Source organism: Tigriopus californicus, chromosome 9, assembly GCF_007210705.1.
Source record: "Tigriopus californicus strain San Diego chromosome 9, Tcal_SD_v2.1, whole genome shotgun sequence".
NCBI lineage: Eukaryota > Metazoa > Arthropoda > Copepoda > Harpacticoida > Harpacticidae > Tigriopus > Tigriopus californicus.
Genome location: NC_081448.1, coordinates 1,452,558 through 1,474,145, shown reverse-complemented (window position 1 = coordinate 1,474,145; position 21,588 = coordinate 1,452,558). Strand labels below are relative to the sequence as shown.

General features: G+C 42.5%; 1 protein-coding gene across 2 annotated transcripts in view; it reads right to left on the bottom strand.

Moving 5' to 3' along the window:
• The window catches only part of LOC131886633 (TBC1 domain family member 2B-like), a 55,915-nt gene extending 34,581 nt beyond the window's left edge, over window positions 1–21,334 (bottom strand). The window contains exons 1-11 of one of the 2 annotated variants that reach the window (XM_059235023.1): window positions 19,962–21,334; window positions 18,333–18,462; window positions 17,095–17,453; window positions 16,763–16,903; window positions 14,738–14,918; window positions 14,008–14,327; window positions 12,870–13,161; window positions 11,604–11,723; window positions 8,295–8,558; window positions 7,197–7,340; window positions 5,997–6,173 (exon numbers count right to left, since the gene is read on the bottom strand). In XM_059235023.1, the coding sequence (XP_059091006.1) occupies window positions 5,997–6,173; window positions 7,197–7,340; window positions 8,295–8,558; window positions 11,604–11,723; window positions 12,870–13,161; window positions 14,008–14,327; window positions 14,738–14,918; window positions 16,763–16,903; window positions 17,095–17,453; window positions 18,333–18,462; window positions 19,962–20,650 (2,817 nt within the window). In that variant the 5' untranslated portion in view covers window positions 20,651–21,334. The remainder of the gene's footprint in view (window positions 1–5,996; window positions 6,174–7,196; window positions 7,341–8,294; window positions 8,559–11,603; window positions 11,724–12,869; window positions 13,162–14,007; window positions 14,328–14,737; window positions 14,919–16,762; window positions 16,904–17,094; window positions 17,454–18,332; window positions 18,463–19,961) is intronic. The other variant, XM_059235022.1, reaches the window with a different exon arrangement.
• Window positions 21,335–21,588: the final 254 nt, after the last annotated feature.

Sequence of the window (21,588 nt, the reverse complement as noted above, 5' to 3'; positions counted from 1 at the left end):
AGGCAAAACCATGATCGCCATTCAAGGGGGGGGCTTTTACACTTCCTTCTCTGGAATTCTCCTTCACTCCCTAGCAAGGATCCTCTCAACTGTTGGCCTTCAACGGACTTGGGAGCCATAAAGTTCAGAGTACGGCCAAGGAAACATGAGAGGGAAGGAAGGCGAAGAGGAGGAAGGAAGATGGCCCGAAATTCTAAGATTATTGTCTTTCTCGGCCAAGTTATCAAAGCCCATAAGGATCCTGGAGTCCTTTTTGGAGCGAGTTTGGGACAACCCCTTTTTTACTCGAACTCGACGGACGTACTGGAGATTCCGATCAATAACAAGAGATCTGAATGGGTATCATTTGGATATGCTGGATACTATTTGAGCTCTCGAGAGAGAGGGGGGATAAGGCTGGAAATGGCTCGAAGTTATGCCAAACACGAGACCAATAACTCCGGGTGCCAGATTTGATTTCAATTGAAGACAAAAACGCTCACCCATTGGTACAATGAATGCAAATAAAAGGGAACGCAAGCCTAGCCAACGAGCGAGCGAGCAGCTTGTGCAAAACCTCTCTTTGCAAAGCTCAAAAGCCAAATTTGCAAAGCTCAAAAGCCAAATACAAACTGATTTGTTTGCACCGCGCAGCACCAACATGAGGCAATGTTTTCTATTATTGGAAATGTCCCCCCCCCCCCCCCCGAGTGGATTGAGCATTACAATTGATGTCAACCATTTCCTTGATCGGATAGATTCTAGGCCGGGCATGGAGGTTTGCGTTATTGGATAATCGTGTATATTTGTATTTAAGAAGAGTTCTCGAGAAACCGCATACATATAGCTCATTGTGGTCTTTGTCCCTCTTTTCCTACTCTGAAGGGCCAAAACGTACTCGGAGAATTGCTTGCCTTCCAAACAAGGGCACTCTCCATTATCCATATGTTGGATGGACAATGTGGTGATGAATTAATGGCTTTTTGATCGTTGACGCAGGGTTGCCATTGTTGGGGGCCAGCCCAAAGAACGACCAAATCATATCAAACAGAGTAGAGATCTTAAGAGAGCATATTTTTAATTAGAATCGCTCTTTACCACGATAGACCACTGGACGGGGTCGCCGCTCTATCAACGAGGTTTATTCATCGTTGTTCAGGCAAATAGGAATTGGCCTCCCATCAATGCTTATTTTGTTGACCCCCAAGGCTTGGAACATTCTTCTACACTTCATTCCAAGGCCAGAGAGGTATTATTGTATAACGCACTTTTGAAAATCTACCGCCGTTGATGCCAAGAACCAAGTTCTGCTAATTTCCTTTGGTTCGAAAAGAGAGAATGAGGAACCAGATCTCCCTGCAGGGCATGGAACGTATTACTGCTTCTAGGTCGAGATTCAATAAGAAGCCTCAAAGGTGGAAGTGGTTCGAAATCTAATCATCCACAAGGTAAAGACCATTATGCTTGTGTGGGAACTGTTAAAGGAAGACACCCAAGAACTTGCCTCTAGGCTTGCATAAGTCAAGAGAAGACGACGAGGAAGCCTCGACTACATAAATCAGGCCATTGCCACCCGTACGTTCTTTGCAGTGAGGAATCCAGAATGGAGCCAGATTATCCAGTCCGAGATGTCACGGCCTTAGACACGAAAAAGATGGAACACCGCCTTAATCGCACCGAGATTTTGGTCCAATCTGGATTCCAGACCTGACAATTCCACCATTCCCGTTGGAATGAGACGATGCCAAAAAAAGAAGCGAGACAGAAACAAGCTCACTGTTTCCTCTTGCCAGCAATAGCCATTTGAAACAATGAATCCGTTCTCGATTGAAACACTCTGTGGTTGACGTTGATTCACCCACCCAAGCATCGTTCCATCCACGGCTCATTATCCACTGAATGGCCACAAATAAGCAATAGTTGGTTGGATCTCTCATTCCTATCTCCTAATGAGAGAGCCGAGTCACCCAAGGGACGCACAATCGCGTTTGAGGATACACATGCAAATCCGAGGAGGCTCTTTGGAAACTGAAGGGAGGCAATTAGTGCCAACTTTAGAAGTCATAGGGGCCCTTGTTTGCTAGCCACACGACAAGATACATCATACATCACAGTGCCAAAGCTGGGTTCCAAACACAACGAACGGACACCTCAACGGCTGGACGACTTCTTTTTTATCCCTCTGCCTTTCAGTATCAGTACACCTTTTGGGCAAATCTTTTCCCCCAGAGTGGACATTTGAGGCCCCTTTTTATCAAGCAAGATTAGGAGATTTCCTCGTGGCCCTCAAAATATCGCTGGCCAAAATTTGACGACGTGGCATGACGATAATCGGGCAGCAGAAGTCAAGTTGAAAAAACGATCTGTCCGAGAAAGGATGGAACGATTACGAAAAGCGATGGGATGAGTGAGTACACCTTCTTGGCTGAAAGTATGTGCCGAAACTGCGCCAAAACTGGCTTCGATCCATCAGCAAACATCATCCTTTCCACAGACGGTGGTTCATTTCGGGGGGAAAAGTTATTGGATCAAGGTCACAGGGGAGCCCAGCCATTTGGCAACAAGGAAGTTCCAAAGTTCCAACCGGAATACCCGTCCGATGATTTATGCCCTAGGTGGAAAACCAAACGACGACGACCACGACGATTTGGACATTCCGGAATACAAATTTTTCCTCCTTCTCGGCCGTTGGCCAATAAAGATTTGTCGTTATCTCTGGATGTACGTAGGCAACCCTCGATCTTGGCATGGGAGTTTGAGAAGCCAAAATCGGGAAGCGAAAACAGGTCTTCAAAATATGGACGACGGGCGACAAAGTTTCAAAGCCGCCTAAACTCGAGGGACTCAATTCTTCCAGATCGAATGGAGTCAAGTTACAGTTTCGTCAGACTAATGAAATGATTCTAAATGAGACCATCTTAACTGGAAAGAGAGCGACTCAACCGACCAACGATGACTGGGAGGAGAGCATAAAAAATGTGCTCATTGCTGACAAGACAGGATCTAAAGAGAATTTTCAAGTTCCAAATTCCCCCTGCTCTGCCACGAAGACAGATGTCGAGAACAAACTTGGACTTGTCCTCTCCATCCCGGAGAGGGGTTCGAGCTTCGACTTACTCGAGCCTCTCATTTCGAAAGCCACATCCACTTAACATGGTTGACACTGCTCAAAAGGGACTTCTTTCGTGGTTCAATTCTCTTTGGAACGAACGAGTGGAGCACTCCCTGGCCTCTCAAAACTTTCTTGTTGTCCAAGTTTCTTTTCCCTGAACTGGAGTTTTCAAGAAGAACCGTCTTGGAGGTGGTTTCATTCGATTCCTCTTCTAACCTCTAGCCACTCATCTACACGTCCAATGACAATCTGCATCTGTGGATGCAAATTGAATGGGGATGAGGATGCAATTGATTAAGCCATCAAATCCCCTCCAAAATTTGAAGGGCTCGAAAAAAAATGGCTAAGACCCACTTTCAGAGAGCTTTCCTTGGCTGTGCACTTTTTCAAGGGTTTCCCCCCCTCTTTTAACAGTCGCGAGGCCAAGAGACACCCAAAACTGAGGCTGCTTCCCATCCAAGTTTCCACATTGCTCAAAAACATAACAACCAAGTGAAGTAGCTCTGGTGATGGCTTTTAGAGCTCGAAGAAGCTGAGTGTATTTTTGTGCCGATGGAGGTCAAAATTTGAGCAAACATTTATGGTAATCCCCGAGTGGCTGTATGGGGTGTGGGAGCATGTTTCTGCCTTCAAAGTGTGGCTGCATTCAGGCCTCTGGGTGGGAAGAAGTGGAAGTAAGTGCTGGAACGGACTCGTTGCCACCGTTTACCAACTTGGACCCGGTTTAACGGAAGTGAACTCTTCACCCGAGGCTTCTTGTAAGTTGATGGTTTTCCCGAGGGTAATGGAGTCCAAAAATTATTCAAAGTGAACCACTTCAAGTGACACGAGGGGATTTCAGCGTCAAACAGGACTGCATGGGTTAAAAGGAATTGTCAATCGATAACATGACAAGACTCATTACTTAGTTACAGGGCGAGTCCACCCCTGGCAAGAGCACTTCAGCCCAAAAAAAAGGGGAAAAAGTAATCAAAAATGGCACAATCAATCTTTAGTGTAATTTTTCTTGATTGAAGTCTCGAATTTTTAGCTCACAGCCAAACAAAATTTCGCAACAAAAAACGTAACTCAATTATCTAACAGAACGCAGGAAAAGGACGAGTCTGGATTCGGGGCGTTTCCAAACGAATCAGACGAAAATCCATCCCAGAACTAACTGAGATGTACTTAAGAAGTAAAATATTGATTCAGGTTTGTACACAGTTCACGGACAGAGCTACCTCATCTTGGTAAATAAAATCATCAAGACTTTGCCATTAGGCCAATTGCCAATCTCTTGCCTTAGGGTGTTAGTTCAAACCCCGCTCCCCAAAATTGCGAAAGAGTCGTATCGACACAATCATATTTTGAGTGGAAGTCCCATCGCATATCCTCCAACAGGATAGGATAGTTTTACCCTTCTTCGTGGAACTCTTGGGCTTGGCACCCATGGCTTGAAGACCACTTCTTCATCGGACCCAGAGCGCTCGTCTGGATCAAGACGTTGCTGGATGGACCGAGACGAGGGAAAAAGAGGGACTTTTTAATCGAACTCCCAAATCCCTGCCTAATTCTCAACCTTTCCATTCTCCGCTTTAGAAGCCTCCTCCCTCCGGCAATTGGATGGTGAAAGTGCGCTTCACTGATCCTAAGAGTATTAATCGAGTAATTTATGGCTGGGCAAAATGTACACGAATTTCCTTAGGCACAAGAGGGAGTAGTGTTTCCCATGTCTGGAATGCATTTTCGTTGAAAGTCAGGTTTCGAATTCATTTCCATTAAGTATGCTTGTTATTCCTTAAATGGAAATGATTGATAAGGATTTTTATTCCAAGGAGTTTCTTGCGTTTTGTCATCTACTCTCTTAAGCATCCCTGGAACTTCGATGATAAGCCAACAGGCCGCGATAAACGTTATTCTCCACCGATTAGTGACAAACTGTTAGAAAGGTTTGGAGAGAGACCTTAAAGGCTATTAATATCGTGTTAGGTTAGGTAAGGTTAGGTTAAGTTTAAGTAGCACCGCCAACTAATCAGTGGAGAATAACGTTTACCACAGGCCGCAAGCAACAACGCAGGTTGCGTGAAACTTTTCAAAATGTTGCGTAAATGTGACTGACTATATCAGCCTCAAAAAATTGTGGGAGTTTTTTTTTCCTCCGACTAATTTATCGCATCTGGGAATGCCACCCCTAGCAATTCAAGAACAAAGTTTTATAACTTTGATATTCTCGCATGATATCTGATCCACAGTCGAATTCCAGTTGGCGGCTCTGGCTAGCTCTAGAATGTAGGGTTAATCAAGATTTTCTTTTGCATCAAACCTGTCCAGGTCTAATTCTTACATGGTATGCAAATTCTTACACATATCTATGTGTTTAATTTATATGTAGATGTGCTTTTATTCTTCGCTCATTTTCTTGCACAGTTTAAATGTCTTGGCGTTATAATCACACGAGTCTCCAAATTTCACACCGCACATTTTGTTTTTGAATCTAACGCTAGTCATCAATATTTAAAATCAAGCTCTGTCTAATATCATCAAGACCTTCTTTATATTGTGCGCAAAATTTCAGCCTTCCCACCTTGCTAGTAGATGAAGGTTTCAATGGATTCTTCTTAAAGAAGAATACAGAGCCCTCGTTGTTCCGAATGAAAAATGGTCCTCAAAAGCTTATCTTTTTAACTTATTACAATTTAAGCTATGGATTTTAGTTTGCTTATCTGATGAGTCGACATTTTGGAAATGTTCCATTCATAACTCTCCAGTGACCAAAACTACATCGACCCATTTACAAAGAGTGCAAAATTATGAATCTGTCGAAAAGATGAAAACTAAAGAGGGTTTCAAAGCTTCATTCATAATGAGAACAATGGTTGTTAGCCTCTTCACTGAACCTTGATGTCTCATCCGCAAGAAGGCTTACCTTGCTTCCTTCGAAAAGGAATGAATCCCAAATATGAAGGTAAGTCTTCACTGGAATATTGTCCACAAATACACAGAGGAACCAATTCAAAGTGAACATGCCTGCATCAACGCCATGATTGGCGAAATGTGTTCCCAGTTTGGGCAGTTTTTCCATCAGCAACTCCCTCAATACCGCCTGAAAATAGAACCAGAACTTTTCCGTTTGACGTCCGATCCACATAGTTCCTCATAAAGCCATGTTTGTCCTCATTTATGACAGACTCAAAGTCAATAACGTCAGAGTGAATCCATGTTTATCTCTACTACCAGACGAACTTGACGCTCTTCATCCACACCACCTTCTCATTTGATCTATGAGTTGCCATAAGGAACAAAAGTGCTTGTCCTATTGTTCAAAAAACGTGAAGACTGACAGCGCTAAACATAGTTAGTCAATTCAGGCTGTAAAAATTGTCACGACAGAATGAGAATCGGATTTTGAAGAAAATTTCTCTAGGACAGCGTTATGTTGAAGACTTGTAATCCTCTTGAAAATCTTTGTCATTCGAGATTTTCGTGGATATAATTTTCCTGGTTTTCCCAAAAAGTGACCTTTCACAGTGAAAGGGTCTATTTTTTCGATAACGAATGCAGAACAGTTGATTTATCTACGCCCCAACGAATGCAAATCTTGGAATTCCAAGTGAACTTTAATTCTCATAGAATCCAATTTCAAACTTTCTTCTGGCTTTCAGAAGAATCACGAAAAAATAAGAAATATTCCAAATCAAAGTTAAATTGCCTTTTCAAGATGCACATCCCCACCCAAAATTCAAAATTACGCACATGTCTGTACTGAGGCAAGTTTACCCGAAGTGATACACAATGTATCTCCAACCCTTAAACACGCCAGCATAAAGATTGTTCGCTCATAAAACTAATCAAGCAATCAGACATCCAGGGCCATTCATTGTCTGGGGAGTGATAAGCTGGGAAAGCTCTATTCATTGAAGGCCACAAAGATTATTGCTCTGCAATAACAACAAATGGCACTCAACCGACCTCTCATAACCAAAATCAACGTCAAAACCTTTCGGCATTTTCCATATGCTTTGATTCTATGTAGATTGTTCCAGGTGGCTCTTCAGCGAGTTTGCATTGCAGTGCAGAACAATTCCGACTGTTCTCTTAAGACTAGGGGTATTTCCCATGTTCGCACCTGATCCACTTGAGCGCCAATGAGTTGCTTGTCGCGACTGTAATACTCGGGAGGCATCAGATGCTCGATGATGTAAACCAAAAGCCAAAAAGCGTCCTCTTCTTGCATGAATAGAAGAGCGATGGCCACAATTCGATTAAATCCCTAAAAAAAGAAACAGAGATTGGAATGTCCATGAGGATTACTCGATTGTCAATGGGGAAATCCGGCGGGTGGCAAAACACTGGAAGTACATTTTCTTCGAATTGAGTGGCGGAAGAGATCCTGGAAGAAGACGAAAATTCTCCAGAACCCAATTGGTATCCGATGATCAATAACAGCCTTTGGAGATGAAACTAGATAGCATTGGTCAAGGACCTTGCAATTGATTCGTCGAGAAGGGATAGAAATAACAAATTCGGGCGAAAAGGGATTCATTCTACTTGATCAAGTGACCGTGGGCTTTTTGGATCTTTCACATCCACTCCTTGAGTATGTTCGTCCATGGAATAAGGAAATCCATTTGCGGGTTTTTTTCGCCTATGACGGAAGAACAGTCCTAATTGAATTAGATTGTTGGAAATTTCTCGATCTGGCTCGGTCTAAAAATTGAAGGTCAGAGTATTTTCGAATTGCTCTCATGGCTTGGATGTTGAGAATGAATGAGCAAGTACCAAGAAAAGAGCATTAGTGCGCGAGCATGAATAAAGTTTATTTTGGGAATCTTGGTTTCCTTGACAAATATACGGATGCCAAGAGCTTCATCCTCACGTGGGTGGGTGTATCTTAGGATTGTAGGTGGAGGAATAGCACCAACATTATGATATTAAGTAAGGTTTTTCACCCTTAAGATTGCTAAAGTGGGCAAAAACACTCATCCTAGTCAATTTTAATGGAAAAAAACCAATGGTGGTCATTCTAAAAACTATACAGCATCTTTTGCGAGGACAATCGATTTCATCGTTAATGCACTTCTTCAGGAAGGGTAAAGTACTCGCGTGCTAAGGTCGAAAACATTTACGAGAAAGTTATCTCAACTTTACGGTCACATGAGGAGATCGATTCAAACTCGTCCTACCTGATATTATTTCGCAGGTGCACACTTAGTCCCGGACTCACCTGACAGTATTCGACCTCGGGATTATGCACACTATAGGCCAAGAGAACTCGACGTAACTTGGCGATCCCATCCGCATACGGTCCATCATAGTGTTTGTTGTTGGGCAACGTTCGCAGCAAATCGAGCTCAATTTGTTTGGCGGCCGGACTGATGGTTTGCCCAGGATTGTAGTTGGAGAGGACCTTTTGGTAATAGTCCGTTGGGAAATGCTCTTGAGAGGCTCTCATCAACTTGTGGTCCACGATGGCTTTCCAAACAGCTCCCTTTTTTGATAGAAGAAGTAAGAAAAACAGGCTTAATTTTGTTTCTTTTCATTCATTATCCCACTATTTTTGAACCGGATGTGCATTTTATGAAAACGCGGAGGACATTGAGGTTTACTTGGGCAAGTATTGTGATGTTCCGGTGCTGGGCATGTTGCTCATACGGACATTTTGTTTGTTCAATCACTTTTCTCATAGATTAAGGGCAATTTCGCAAAGACTACGAAGCTACAACAAATCGTAGGGGTTTTTATAAAAAAAAAAAAACTGAGTGCTTGGGATTATCTAAATGTTGTGAAACCTTTTAGGAAATCTGTCTGAGTGATGGCGAAAGAATTGAAAAAGTCTGCAGTTAAAAAACTATCCCCAAAATTAGCATGATTTGCCACAGACGTTAACCCAAAAGACTTAGTGACGATCGATTTAAATTACGATGGCCACATGCATTTCTACTTTAATCGATCTAAATGAGTTTGACCCGGCGTTAGAGCTGTGCATCGGATCCGACAGGGTCTCCGAATCCGATCCGAAGTGATTTTTTTTTTGTAAATCGAATCCGAAATTTTCCGCTCAATCTGGATCAGAATCGAAGAGCTCTGCCGAATCAGAATGAATCCGAATCCGAATCCGAATCCGAGATATATTTGCTTAATCCGACTATAATCCGAAATATTTTGCAAATCTGATCCAAATCTGATTTGTTCACCCAATTGACTTTAAAAGAACTCATTTAACTTTAATTAATTTTTTTTTTTTAAATGATGAGATTGAGTGGAGTTGCCTTAGTCAAAATATAACTTTCCTGTTGCAATAATGTCGTTTTTTGTAACACTAATAGAATAGCATAACTTGTCTTTATGTCATATGCTTTAAATGTAGTGCTATTGATTATAATTCTGTTATCAAAATGGTACAACAGTTGTTAATTCACAGGCTTGATGTGCCGAGGTATTATAATTTCCTTTTTCCTAATGTTGACTGTATGGACGACAAATACAGTACTTCGATTCTTCTTTTTTATTTTCTGAAATTTTAGGTGTCTTTATTTGCGTGGGATTGCCACACAATTGTGACAACTTTAAAGATAGTAGGTCCATTCACAACTTTTGATTTTGATGCCCTTTGATTTCCGTCACATTTTGAGAGTTGGGAAACAAACCATTTTCAAAACAAATATACATTCATTTAGTTTATCTTGCAATTTTGGATTTGGATCGGATCCGAACCCAATCCGAACCCAAATCCAGACGAAATGTTCAATCCGACCGAATCCGAATCTGAAAATTGTTGGTCAATCCGATCCGATGCACAGCTCTACCCGGAATGCTACTAGATGTTGTAGCGTCTCCTAATTTCATCCTTGCCTTCTTCAAACAAGTATCCTCAGCATATTTTATCATTATTATTCTTTATTGCGACTAGTCTGCATTGGACTATTATTAGATTTACAGGTTTACATGACGGCACTTGCTACCCACCAATCTGGCTGCTCAATTGAAGTTTGGGGTTAGATTTAATATACAAATTAAGATACGCACAAGCAATCAATTCATGTAAGGGATCCCAAGTCAATCCCTTAAATGTGTATTCGAACCTATTTATTTCGTGGTAAAAGCTTTTGGTAAGTAAGATCAAATCCACTCATGTAGAACAATCTTTCATATGAGGAAGTACACTTAATCACAAAAATAGACAATCTCTGGTTTGCGCTACTTAAAATCTCAGAGTTAAGGGATGGCGTACCGTTAAATTGACCTGGACTCAAAGACCGATGCAGCAAATGACAATCAAAATATTTTGCATCCTTTGCATAACTTGAAGGATGCCATGGCGAATTTGACGAGAATGAGCCACGGTTCGAATTACGATGGAGCCGGCAGGTATCCATCCCCATTTTGAGTAGATGGATTTGCATTTCATCCCTCTTAAAAGTTGGTGAATCCAAATTGCTAATGGAGTAGGAGGATTTCCCACTCTCATTGCAAATACGAATGATGCAAAAGTACGAATTCCAGCTGGCCGCAACACCGCTTCAAACAAGCTTATCCAGCTTTGCTTACGGAATATTTGGAAATCCGCCTCTCTTTCCCTCTCTGTTTAATTGCTTCGTGGCTTTCAATTGCACAAAGAGCCACTAAGTAATCTGGCGCTTAGAACGAAATTCCGCCGTTTCTTTTTTCTTTTCGGTTTAGGTTGTTTGTTCTCATTGGTTGAGCTGGGCTCATGATGAGATATCAAGTGCCTTGGCAACCGAACCAATTTCGTTCTCAATAGAACATTTACTAATCTAAAAGGAGGCCTAACATTTTTACTTTTAGACGGATTCCCCTATTGAGCTCATATTTGCAATTACCCTCCCTCTTTCGCTGGTGCAGCAGTGTAACTTCCAGAGGTGGGCGGGAGTCCCGCAATTACTCGATTCATAGATCCAATAATTCAGATATTAAGCTTGTTGATTACATCAATTGTTATTTTCTAATTGTAGCATTTGTAAGATTGCACCTTTCGTCATATTTGAAATCACTTCACAAACACACGCACACACACACACTTTCACGCGTTATAGACCCATCTTTAGCTGAAATCAACAATCATTCTCATTTGGTCTAATAATACCTTTTCTCAATAAACAATTCATTTCTTGCTTTTCTTTTCATGACAAAGGGAAGGGGGGGCTCGGGGGAAGTACCTACATCAAGAAGCGAAAGTGAGTTTTCAATCAGCTTCAGGTACAGATCCCTTGCTGATTAATAAACATAAAAAAGCAGGAATGGAAACTGTCGTTTCGATTAATGATGCCAAAAACCACAACAATGTTGTGCATCAACTTATTCTACTCCTCCTAACTTCATGTTGAGGCTTTTCCGCGTCTCAATTCGAAAGCACCTTACAGTTAGTTCATAAAGGCGGGAGCCAAGTTTATGGATCAATTGCCGTTCCTCTCTCTCACTTATACAAAAGAAATTCCCGGCCAAGAGATGGTTGGTGAATAGCAGCCCCATTCCATATTGGTACATGGTGTATGTTCGCTAAACTAAGTCTTACCCGCTGACTGATGGGGATTCCCAGCCTCAACAGCCTCTTGATATCGTTGGTAAGCGTGAAAGGAACCCTGCTCTCGAGAGTGGCAATGGCATCTTCCCATTTGGATTCGCGGTTTTCCAACTGGAAACAAAAGATAAGAAGACGTTCCGTAACGATACTAGGTAAGGAAAGCGAGCAGGAAAACGTGGAACCAACGTCGGGTGGTGGGCCTGAGTAGGCGCACAGATAGAGAAATCAAAGGCGAGGCAGACCAGAGTAGAAGAAAAAAGAAAGAGAAAGCCTTTTGATGAGAAATGGTCCCTTCAAACATGAAACAAACTCGATATCAACCTCTTGAGCTCACCCACACCCACTTCAGGATCTCCTTATGACTTTAATACTTGATATTTGAAAACTTTCCGACTTCAATAAGCAGCTCGATTGGATTCGAAATACGGGGGAGAAAAAGACCCACTTGGAGCCGAAAGTACTTGGGGAAATACCAGGATATGGAATAAGGTCACAATCAGCAAAGGACTATTATTTCATATTGTGTGATCTTCTCCCTACTCCAATGTGAGGCTGCACAAGACTTGAGGAACATCAGCATTGTTGAGACAAATCGCTGAAGAGGAGTGGTCGAACAAGTCCGTCTCCAGACCGACCAACATTTTCAAAGAGATTCCTCGAAGCCCTCAACTATCCCGACCTAGCTCGTTGCTTGTCAGCTTGAACCACTAAGTCGTGATAACATGGAGGGCCAGAAAGCTTCCCAAAAGTTTCCCCAGCCATTATCTCGTGTGTGTAAGAATCGAGAGTGGTGATGAGATGATTTCGCCGTGTTCAAAATTAGCTCCAATCGAAACATGACTTCTTTCCAGCTCAAGCTAACCTACGAGAACCAACGCGAGATGTCGCACTCTCTTCAACTTTCTTTTTTTTCGCGGCCATTCTCCATCTCGTTCATCAGAGCTCGATGTCAGTAGAGCCTGATGATAATCAATCTCTCGGGATTAGTACTAATCCTCGTCCAAGATCCCAGCTTCTCCGTCTCACCCTCAGTCTTTCAATATCAAAGCGAGCTCTTCCAAGCACTCTGAAAGTCATTCTCACTCGCTGCCGAGGCTCGATTCGAGACCGTAGTCCACGGAGGACCTGAGAACCTCGCCATACGTAGATACGCACTTTCCCGCACTCAATTCGGCTCTGATTAGACGAGAAAGAGCCTCGCGCGGCGCAATCGCCCTGTCGAGAAAAGGCATTTGAAATTCAATCCCCAGCTCTCACCTCGGTGGTCATGTTCTGGGAATCATCCTCGGCCTGCCGTCGAAGCCTTTCGGCCTTGTCCTCGAGCGAAGGCTCACTGTCCAAGTCAATTCGGAAGCCGAATCTGTCATATGAGGCCGAGGTGGTGGTTAGGGTCGGACTCTCGGCAGCCTCCACAATGTCCTTGAGGAGCTGACTGACCATCTCTTGTCTGGAGGCCGACACTGCCACTTGAGGATTGTGAAGTTCATTCAAGAGGAGAAGGTATTTGGATTGGATTTGGTAGAATTTGGCCTCCCAATCGGACGATTCGCTAAAAAAAAAGTAGAGAGTCCGGATGTTGCATTACTTGTGGTTGGCTAACTTTGGCTGGATCTAAATTCCCCTCTTTTTGCTACCCTGATTTCCTATCTAATTTCAGGACTTGGCGAAGGAGATGGAGTTTTTATAGAAGTCAAGGATTTTTAAAAATGAGAGAGGCTCTTCTGTTCAGGCACTTGGCCAAAGGAGGGAAACAAAAATCAGTCATGTTAAACCATCTCCAACCACAGGATTGATTTCGTCTAATCTTAATTGGCTTTTTACTGGAACATATAAATGCCCATTTCTAGGCAATCAAGAGCACCTTCATGCCAACGAAGATAAAGTCAAGAGTGGTCTGAGAATAACAAGAATTGATCGACGCCTGTACCAAGATAAACATATAACATATACCGGGATTTTTCACGAAGTCAGTGGGTCGGTGGGTTAGCGTAGATTATTTGGACCATGTGCCCATCCTACTCGCTATGTTACATCAAACGCGGCTCAAGTGTTAAGGACCGATGTTCAATGAATGTTCTTTTGAAATAACTGGTTTTCGAAATGCATGGTATTCTATAATCTTCCGAGCAGAAATATTTCAGCTAGGAATCTAATCCCCTATCCCTTCTTATTTCCCCTCGGATATGATCTTGGTTACTTTCTCTCATTCTTTACGCGAGTCTTCCAGAACGTCGATCGGTCCCGAGTTTGAGAACATCTGACACGAACCAAAATAGACATCAGTCACTTTAGTCCCTTGAAACGAGACCTAGTCGTCCAAATTGAGTTGTTTGCTATGTAAATGATCCTTGGATAAACCAAAGCCTCTAGCCTCGGTGTCCCAACTTTTACATACATGAACAGCTTTTGTTCCTTGTCCGTGGCCTGTTGTCGTAGGTGATTGAGTTCCAGGACCTCCTTATTGAGGAACTTGTTCTGCATTTCAAAGGCCATCACCGTATCTTGGAGATTCTCCCTCTCTTTGTCGATATCGGTTTGAACGCCAATATCCACAAACTCCTTGAACTCGAACTTGTCGCTATCGAAGCTGATCCCATTGGAAGTGAGCTTGGGTCCTGGAGAGACTTCTGGATATGCCGCGGACTGGGCGACTACTTGTTTTAGCTCCATCTCATGAACATGATTGGTTAACCTGACCACGGTGTCATCTTTAGCCTAAAAGGAGAGTATATAATTATTCATGACTTCAATTTAAAGTGGAGGGAAAAGAACATGCCAGGAGGGGGAACTGTTTCCTTGGCTTTGAATATTGACTTGAGTTCCCAAATAAATTGGATTAGAGAACAGGAAACGGAAAGTTTAAGATGTAAAAAAAAACGTTCAGATGGAACTTGATACGAATGCAGGATCAATCCCTAGACAAATGTAGATCTTGGTTCCCTTTCTGAGAGCTGATCAAGAAGAACCAAAAAGGAACAAGCTCGAACTTTTCGCCCAGGAACTTTTAGATGGAACCGGCACATTTTTTGGACCCCAAGACGAGTAGCCGAATGAGACCATGGAAACTTTTATTGGAATGTCAGAAGAACCACAACATTGTTTGGAGCTAAATTGGATCGCCTTACTTCGAGCATTTGTTGATAGGTCTTGACCTCCTCTTTCAACTTGTCAATCTGGTTTTCTTGCATGTCGATCACTTTTTGGTTGTCTTTGCCAGAAGATTCCAACTCCACGATTTGACCATCTTTTGTTCGGAGTATTTCCAACAACTGGCTGTCGTCAAAGTTTGGTTTTTGCAACTCAGTCCTATTGATCAGAACCAAGATTGTTATTCTTTTTTGGTCGGTCGCTTTCCAAGGATGAATGGTGGTGACATTAGACAAAAATAAAGGCTTCTTTTCTCTGTTTAAATCTATATTTAGGCCAGATCAGGTGAAAGCTTATTGCTTTATCCAAGGAAGCGTCGTTTCCTTTGTTATCACAAAACATGCCCGCCAAGGTAGGCTTAAACTGTTGGTGTCAAAATTTTTCCATATGTATCAACTGAAAATAAAAAATGGTAAGTTGCATTTTCGTAACCATTGATGTTTCTTGCTTGTACCAGGCACGTAAGTGTACTTAAAAATGGCATGTGAAATGCCTTGTTGTATCATTTGATCATTTAACTTTCTATAATAGCCATATAAATATCTTAGATCTTGTAAGTAAGTAAAAAGATCATTATTTACTGCAACTGCACCTGTGCACCATTTGTCGAGTGAAATCTTGTCTCCATAATGATGAAACTTTGCAGGACTAACCTGGTTCAACGCAATAGCCTTAATTGGCGGGAGAAGGAAAATCGTGTCGCTTCCTATCTTAAGAGTCTGTGCTTTATCCCAGGATATCTAAAACTTCTCCTTCCTGAGGTACTTGCTTTATCCATGGACACTTTATTCTATCGGTTGGGGAAAAGAATGTTGAAGATGCCCCAAGAAATGATGAATATGTCAACTTCTCACCCATGGAGACAGACGTGCACTCAATACTCATTTACGTCCAAACCGGGTATCAATATCGATTTCTCTCTTTCATGGCCATGGTTTTCGTTTACGAGGTGAATGCAACAGAATGGACCACAATTGATAAAACAAGGCGACCACTCTTAAGAAGTCCCACCAGAGAAGAGGGAACATGGGTGTGATGGATGGATATGCGTTACATTACTGACTTTCCAGGTCTTAGTTCTTTTTTTCCTGAGCAACTTGCATCATAAAGCATTGTTTGAGGAGTTTCCCAGCACAAAGTACATCATCAGAAAGTTCGACTTTCACCTTAAACTTTATCCAAGTCCTAAGAAAACCGAGCCCGGCGGGATAATTTCAGCACCCAGAAAACCGACTCAAAAGGATCAGCTTGACAGGATCTGTTCTTTGAGAGAGTCTTTGCAAAAACGTGAAAGGCTGTGGTAAATTTCCGTGTATTTACTTAGATTTGAAAACTTCCAATCGGCATAACAAAACAGTCTTGCAAGAGATTGGCTGAAAGTTCAGTTTCTATTTGAAGAACTGAACAGAAGACCGATGTATTATGTGATTTCGTGAGAACGACTCTTGGCCATCAAAATTGAAATGTAACAGGCTGTATTTGTCTGGAATTGAAACTGACTCCAAACGGGATCGGATTTCGGTTCCATAAGGAATAGGGCTCGGAAAAGGGCTTAAACAACACGTTTTCCAAATATTTGATGATGATACTTTTGTTCCGTTTATTTGGGAGAAAGTCTACTTTTTTCTGACTCTTAATAAATATATCCATTTTGACATAGAAGGTTTCAAGTAAAGCTTTGTTTTGTATAGGGTGCAGAATATTTTGTTATTGATCCGCTTCGTTGAAGTCAAAAGCTGCAATTTTCCCCTCAAGCTCACTTTTACTTTCGGAAATAGAAAAAAACAAACATTTCTTCCCGCATCTTTGAACCAATTTTAGACATTTCACTAAAACTTAACTCAACATGAAGACATTATAAATTAAAGTAGTATCAATGCAAATAAACACACCTATTAACTACTTTGCCATTGAGCCCTTATTTTTCCCCGGCCCTAAACTTATAAGCAGGGCATCCTCTTTCCAATGCCTTCCCATCAATTCGACAAGGCAAGTCAACTTACAATGTGTCTTTCTCTTTTTGTAAAGCATCCACTTGTTTCCTAAGAAGAACGATAACTTCCTTGGAAGCGGCTGCCTCGTCTTTTGATGCCTGATAATCTTCCCTGAGCATGGCAAGTTCCCGATCTCTTTCATCCATGAATCTGAAAGGACACAAAATACGTACAAAGATTTATCTTCGACCGTCAAAAGGAAATAGCTTGTCAGCAAGGATCGAATCGGAAATGAGTTAAATTTCCCGCCTCACTTCCAGTTGACTCGTGAGTCAAACCTGTTAATGAGAACTGCCGCCAGAGCGCCGACGCTCACCTTCGTACGTTTTTTGCTTACGTACCTCTTTGGTGAAAATGCATTGCCAGTTGTGGGCTTTTTGTCGCGCATGGACTTCCGTATCCTTGTAAGAGCTGTGAAACTGGTGCTTGGAGACGAAAGAGGCTTGGAAGGAGGAGGTGAGCGTTGATCCCCAGGGGGTGGAGACGGTGTTCTCATGGAGGCTGACCTCGGAAGTCGGAAATTGGGTTTGTTCTTGGCGAAAGATTGGAAGAACGAGGTTTTCTTGTAGTAATCCGCAGACTTGGGCGGAGACGTGTAATCAAAACAGGGTCGATCCAGGGTATGCATAATCTCTTTAAAAGGACTTGATTCCTTAAGAGTGAACTCTTCCTCCGGGGTCTTCTCTTTCAAAAGACCAACCTATGGAGGAATGGATAATCGAACGAGAGGTAATTTGATGACTCATGGTGAGTTCGGGAAATCTCATGCTCGAGTTGTCGACGTTGTGATGTGTGAATTACGTAAAGCACGTGTTTGCCGCTTTTGTACGTATTGCTTGCCCATCTCTACTCACTGCGCCTTCAACAGTAATATTTTATGCTAATTCATCATTCAGGCACCAATACTACAAGTGTTCTAGTGAATCAGCTCAATGGTGAGGGGGTAATTTTTCATATTAAAAAAAATGTGTGGTTTTTATGGTGAAAATGGATTCAACCCATACTAATGCACTTTCTCTTTAATATACGAGGGCTTCAATTGAAGTCTTACCTCGCTTTGACAAAGCTTTTTCATTTTCAGAGCTTTAGTGGGCATGGATGTGAGTTTTTGGGTAGGGGGATTTTAATATTAGTAGTGTCAGCAAGCGCCATGTGTAAACCATTAATCTAAGGAAAGCCAATAACACGCACGTTTAAATTTGGAGAGAAAGGAAAGACAGGTTTGCTCAATGATCGCACATGTCAAAAGTAAACTCTTTTGGAACAAAACAGTACTCTTAATGCCCTACTATATTCGTCTACTTTCTCACGATCTCAGAATCGTAGTTTTATTTCATCCAAAGGTAGCCAAAGGCTTCGTGCCTAAAGCGACGTCAATCTTTGTTCTCCTAACCTCAGAATACGACTAAAAAAGGAATTCAAACTTTAGCCGTAATGTGGCCACGACCTTGAAACTTGCTTCCAATGTACGGAGAGAATATGAGCCAAGATTTTCGTCGCCACAGAGAAGACTAGTAGCTTACCAAAAAAAGATCAGTTGTATGTTGTTCTTGCTCCATAGAAGAGCATTCGTATTTACCTGACTGTGAAATGAGTTCCTGTTACTTGAGCTTTGAGCAAACTCGCGTCGGGCTTTTTGGAGTTGTTGCAACCAATACATGCGACGCTCCGCTGTTCCAGCCGAAAGTACATGTTCTCCAAGACGTGTGCTGGAAAATATGTGAGAAACAAAACTCACGATTAATCCGTTATTCGATACAACTTATTGATCTATTTTGAGTTTACTAATGCACCCATGCATGCGTTGATTCATGCACTCCTTTATGTATGTATTCAATGGTCGAATCGAAAATTGCTGGGCTTGCATACAATATTTGGTTTGCTGAAGTTGTTCTTTAGAAATCTCGTAGGTCCAAAAATAGTCTGGGAGAGGCTTCTAATATCTTGATGGATAGGACTGGGCGGTGAAATAATATCTTTGATATGGTCTTTTGAGGCATCTGCACTTTATGGACATAACCAGATCATAGGACGACGACCACGACCAGAAACACCCAAGTACGGACATGCCACATCCTTATTATGTGGTGGTTTTCCACAATCGAGTCTGGACGGTAGTGGGAACATGTTTTGGGTCGAACTAGTGTGTGCCACAAAGAACCAGAGCTATCAAAGGAACACTAATTGGAGAGCGGAGAGCAATAACATGCGTTTTTTCTATTCCATGCGTTTCACTTGAAATTGTTTGTTTTTCTTGAATGGAACATTCCTTCATACATTCACATGCCATAATCAATCTCAAAAAATTAGGATATATCGCGTAGCAATTACGCTGAATAGACCGCTCTCATCTTTCAGAGATCAAATAGTTCAAAGAATTAATGAGAATCTCATTCAGGCTAAATAGACTTGTCATTCCCTGTCAAGGATAAACCTTCATTAATCCATCACCTTACATATTTAATTCTATTCCCAAGATGGTTATCCGGTTTTGACTGAATTACTTTTCTCAAAAGGGGGGACGAAAGTCAAAACATTCACGAAGAAGTCCAATTCGTCTAAACTTGAAGACAATATTGTTCCTGTCCGATGCGTTTAGTTCTTTGTTTTCAAAAGTAATGGGAAGAGACTCAGCTAGGCACCAAGAAGTAATCAAGGTTGATACATCATTGATTATTCATGAAGTTACCTTCAGGAAATTTTGCTAGATAAAAGCACGCCAAACTCCGATAAAGGTACAATGACAATCCAGGCGGACTTGAGTCACTGCTGTTATTTGGGAAATTGGTGCAATTTAAAGGGACTTCAATTGAATGACAACCCAAGTTCAAAGTGTGGAACCAGGTGATATCAGAATGACTCAATTTGTCCCCTCGTGGTGCTCTTTAAAGTTCAGTTTAAGCACAAGTTGTTTGCCTGTCGAGTGTTTACCACAAGATAAAGGACGCATTCATTCAACTCAAACTACCAAATTTGAAACGAAATGTCACCCTTCGAACTTCTACATTAATCACGTAATCAGCTGCAAATACGATGTAGATTTCTCGATGGAAACCATCCGATGTTTTCAATGAAACTCACGAATGACAGGATCAAATTTTCTAGACACTTTAGTCCCTGATGAAGGTAAAAGAGGGACAGAAACCTTTGCATTTCGTGCAACATGGAACATCATCACACATGGAAGGGTTGAAATTCGTATTCTCACCAAATCGTGAACTCTCCACTCCGGTCGCTCTGCACATCGTAACAAAATGTCGCACTTTGAATGTCAATCTCCCCCAAAAGATCATGATGATCCTCTTCGTTCTTATAAAACTTCAGACGCCCAACTTTCTTGTCGTAGACAAAATATCTGGTCTTCATGATTTGTCGCAACCCCTTGGCCGAAACAACCAGCATCGAGAGGTGACCTTTAAGAGGCGGATAGGCCAGCGTTGGGTCCAAATCAGGGATTAGCAAGTCAGCCGAAATCCGCGGCTCATCACCTTGGGAACTGCTTCGATCTTGGCTAGTCAATCTGAGACGCTCCAACTTGTTTTTATGTGCCAGTCGCTTGTGTCTCGGAGGAGCCACGGGTTGCTTGGCATCCGGAGATCCGGAGAAGAAGGAGATGATCTCCTCAGACTTGGTCACGGCACAATCTCTCAACTTAAGTCTGGGCGATTCGGGTGGGGTGGCGAACTCGAGGGATGAACTGGGCTTCATGGAGGTGGCTAATTTCAAGAGATTTTCATTGGGCAAAGGGGACGCACGGGACCGTTCCCCGCTATCTCCACATTTTCTGAACATACCCAATTTGGGGGGTTCCCCTTCTTCCGAACCAACGCCTTCCTCACTGTCCAATGATGGAGCTCGAAGGCCCGAGCTTTCCGGGTTCAAGGGGAAGTAAAACATGTTACCAGCTGAGCTCCCTCAATGTGTCATGCCTTCCCTCAAAGGGCTCGAGTGGCCTTGCGTCAAGGCCTTGAATGACAATGTCTATGTCCCCTTAGGGTCTGAAGTCTCATCTATGCCTCAAATCCCTGGGTGAAGACCTAATCCCAATGTTTTGGTATGAGTTAGGCTCCAACACTTTCACGCGGGGAGTGTACTTGTTTCATCACAAGTGTGTGGCACAATTTGGCGATGATCCGCTCACACGTTCCAACTCAGACTGACAGACATACACATACGAGCACTGTTCCTAGTCCTCCAACAAAAACAACATGCACAATGTGAGGAGAACGGGGGAGGGAGGGGAGAACCTTCAACCAAATACAACTGCAAGAGAAGAGAGGTTGGTGAGGGCGGAGGAAGAGAAGAAGGAGGACAAGGAGGAGCCCGTCGCCGATAACCATTGGAGAGCACCCATGATGAGCCAGAAGAACACTTTGTGTGCACTGGTGATGGGTGTTGTGGGGAGGTACCGTCGAGGGATTGCTCTTACTCGGGTTCGAACATCACTAGACGACAGACGTCTTCCGACAAAGGGGCAACGTCGTCGTCGTTGTTGCTTGTTTTGGTCCGAAAAGCGCGCCAGTTTTGAAGCATCCATTGACGAGCAATTGGCTTGGAAGGTCGGTTTGGTGAATTGTATTGTCGTTTAAACCAGGTTTCTCAAGTTGATGAAGAACCAGGGGAATATTGCTCTGGAAGAAGAACCAACAAGTTGAGATTCAGTTATATTTGCTCAACAGCACCGCATTGTTGTGATCCTAAAAATATCTGTCTAGTCTGAAATTAGGTAGTACCTAGATGTATGCGAATGTGACATCTCATTTTCAGAGAGTCTCTTTCTCCGAGACTGGAAAGAAAGCAACAAGCTCAGAAAGGCTCTCGTAATGGTTGATGGT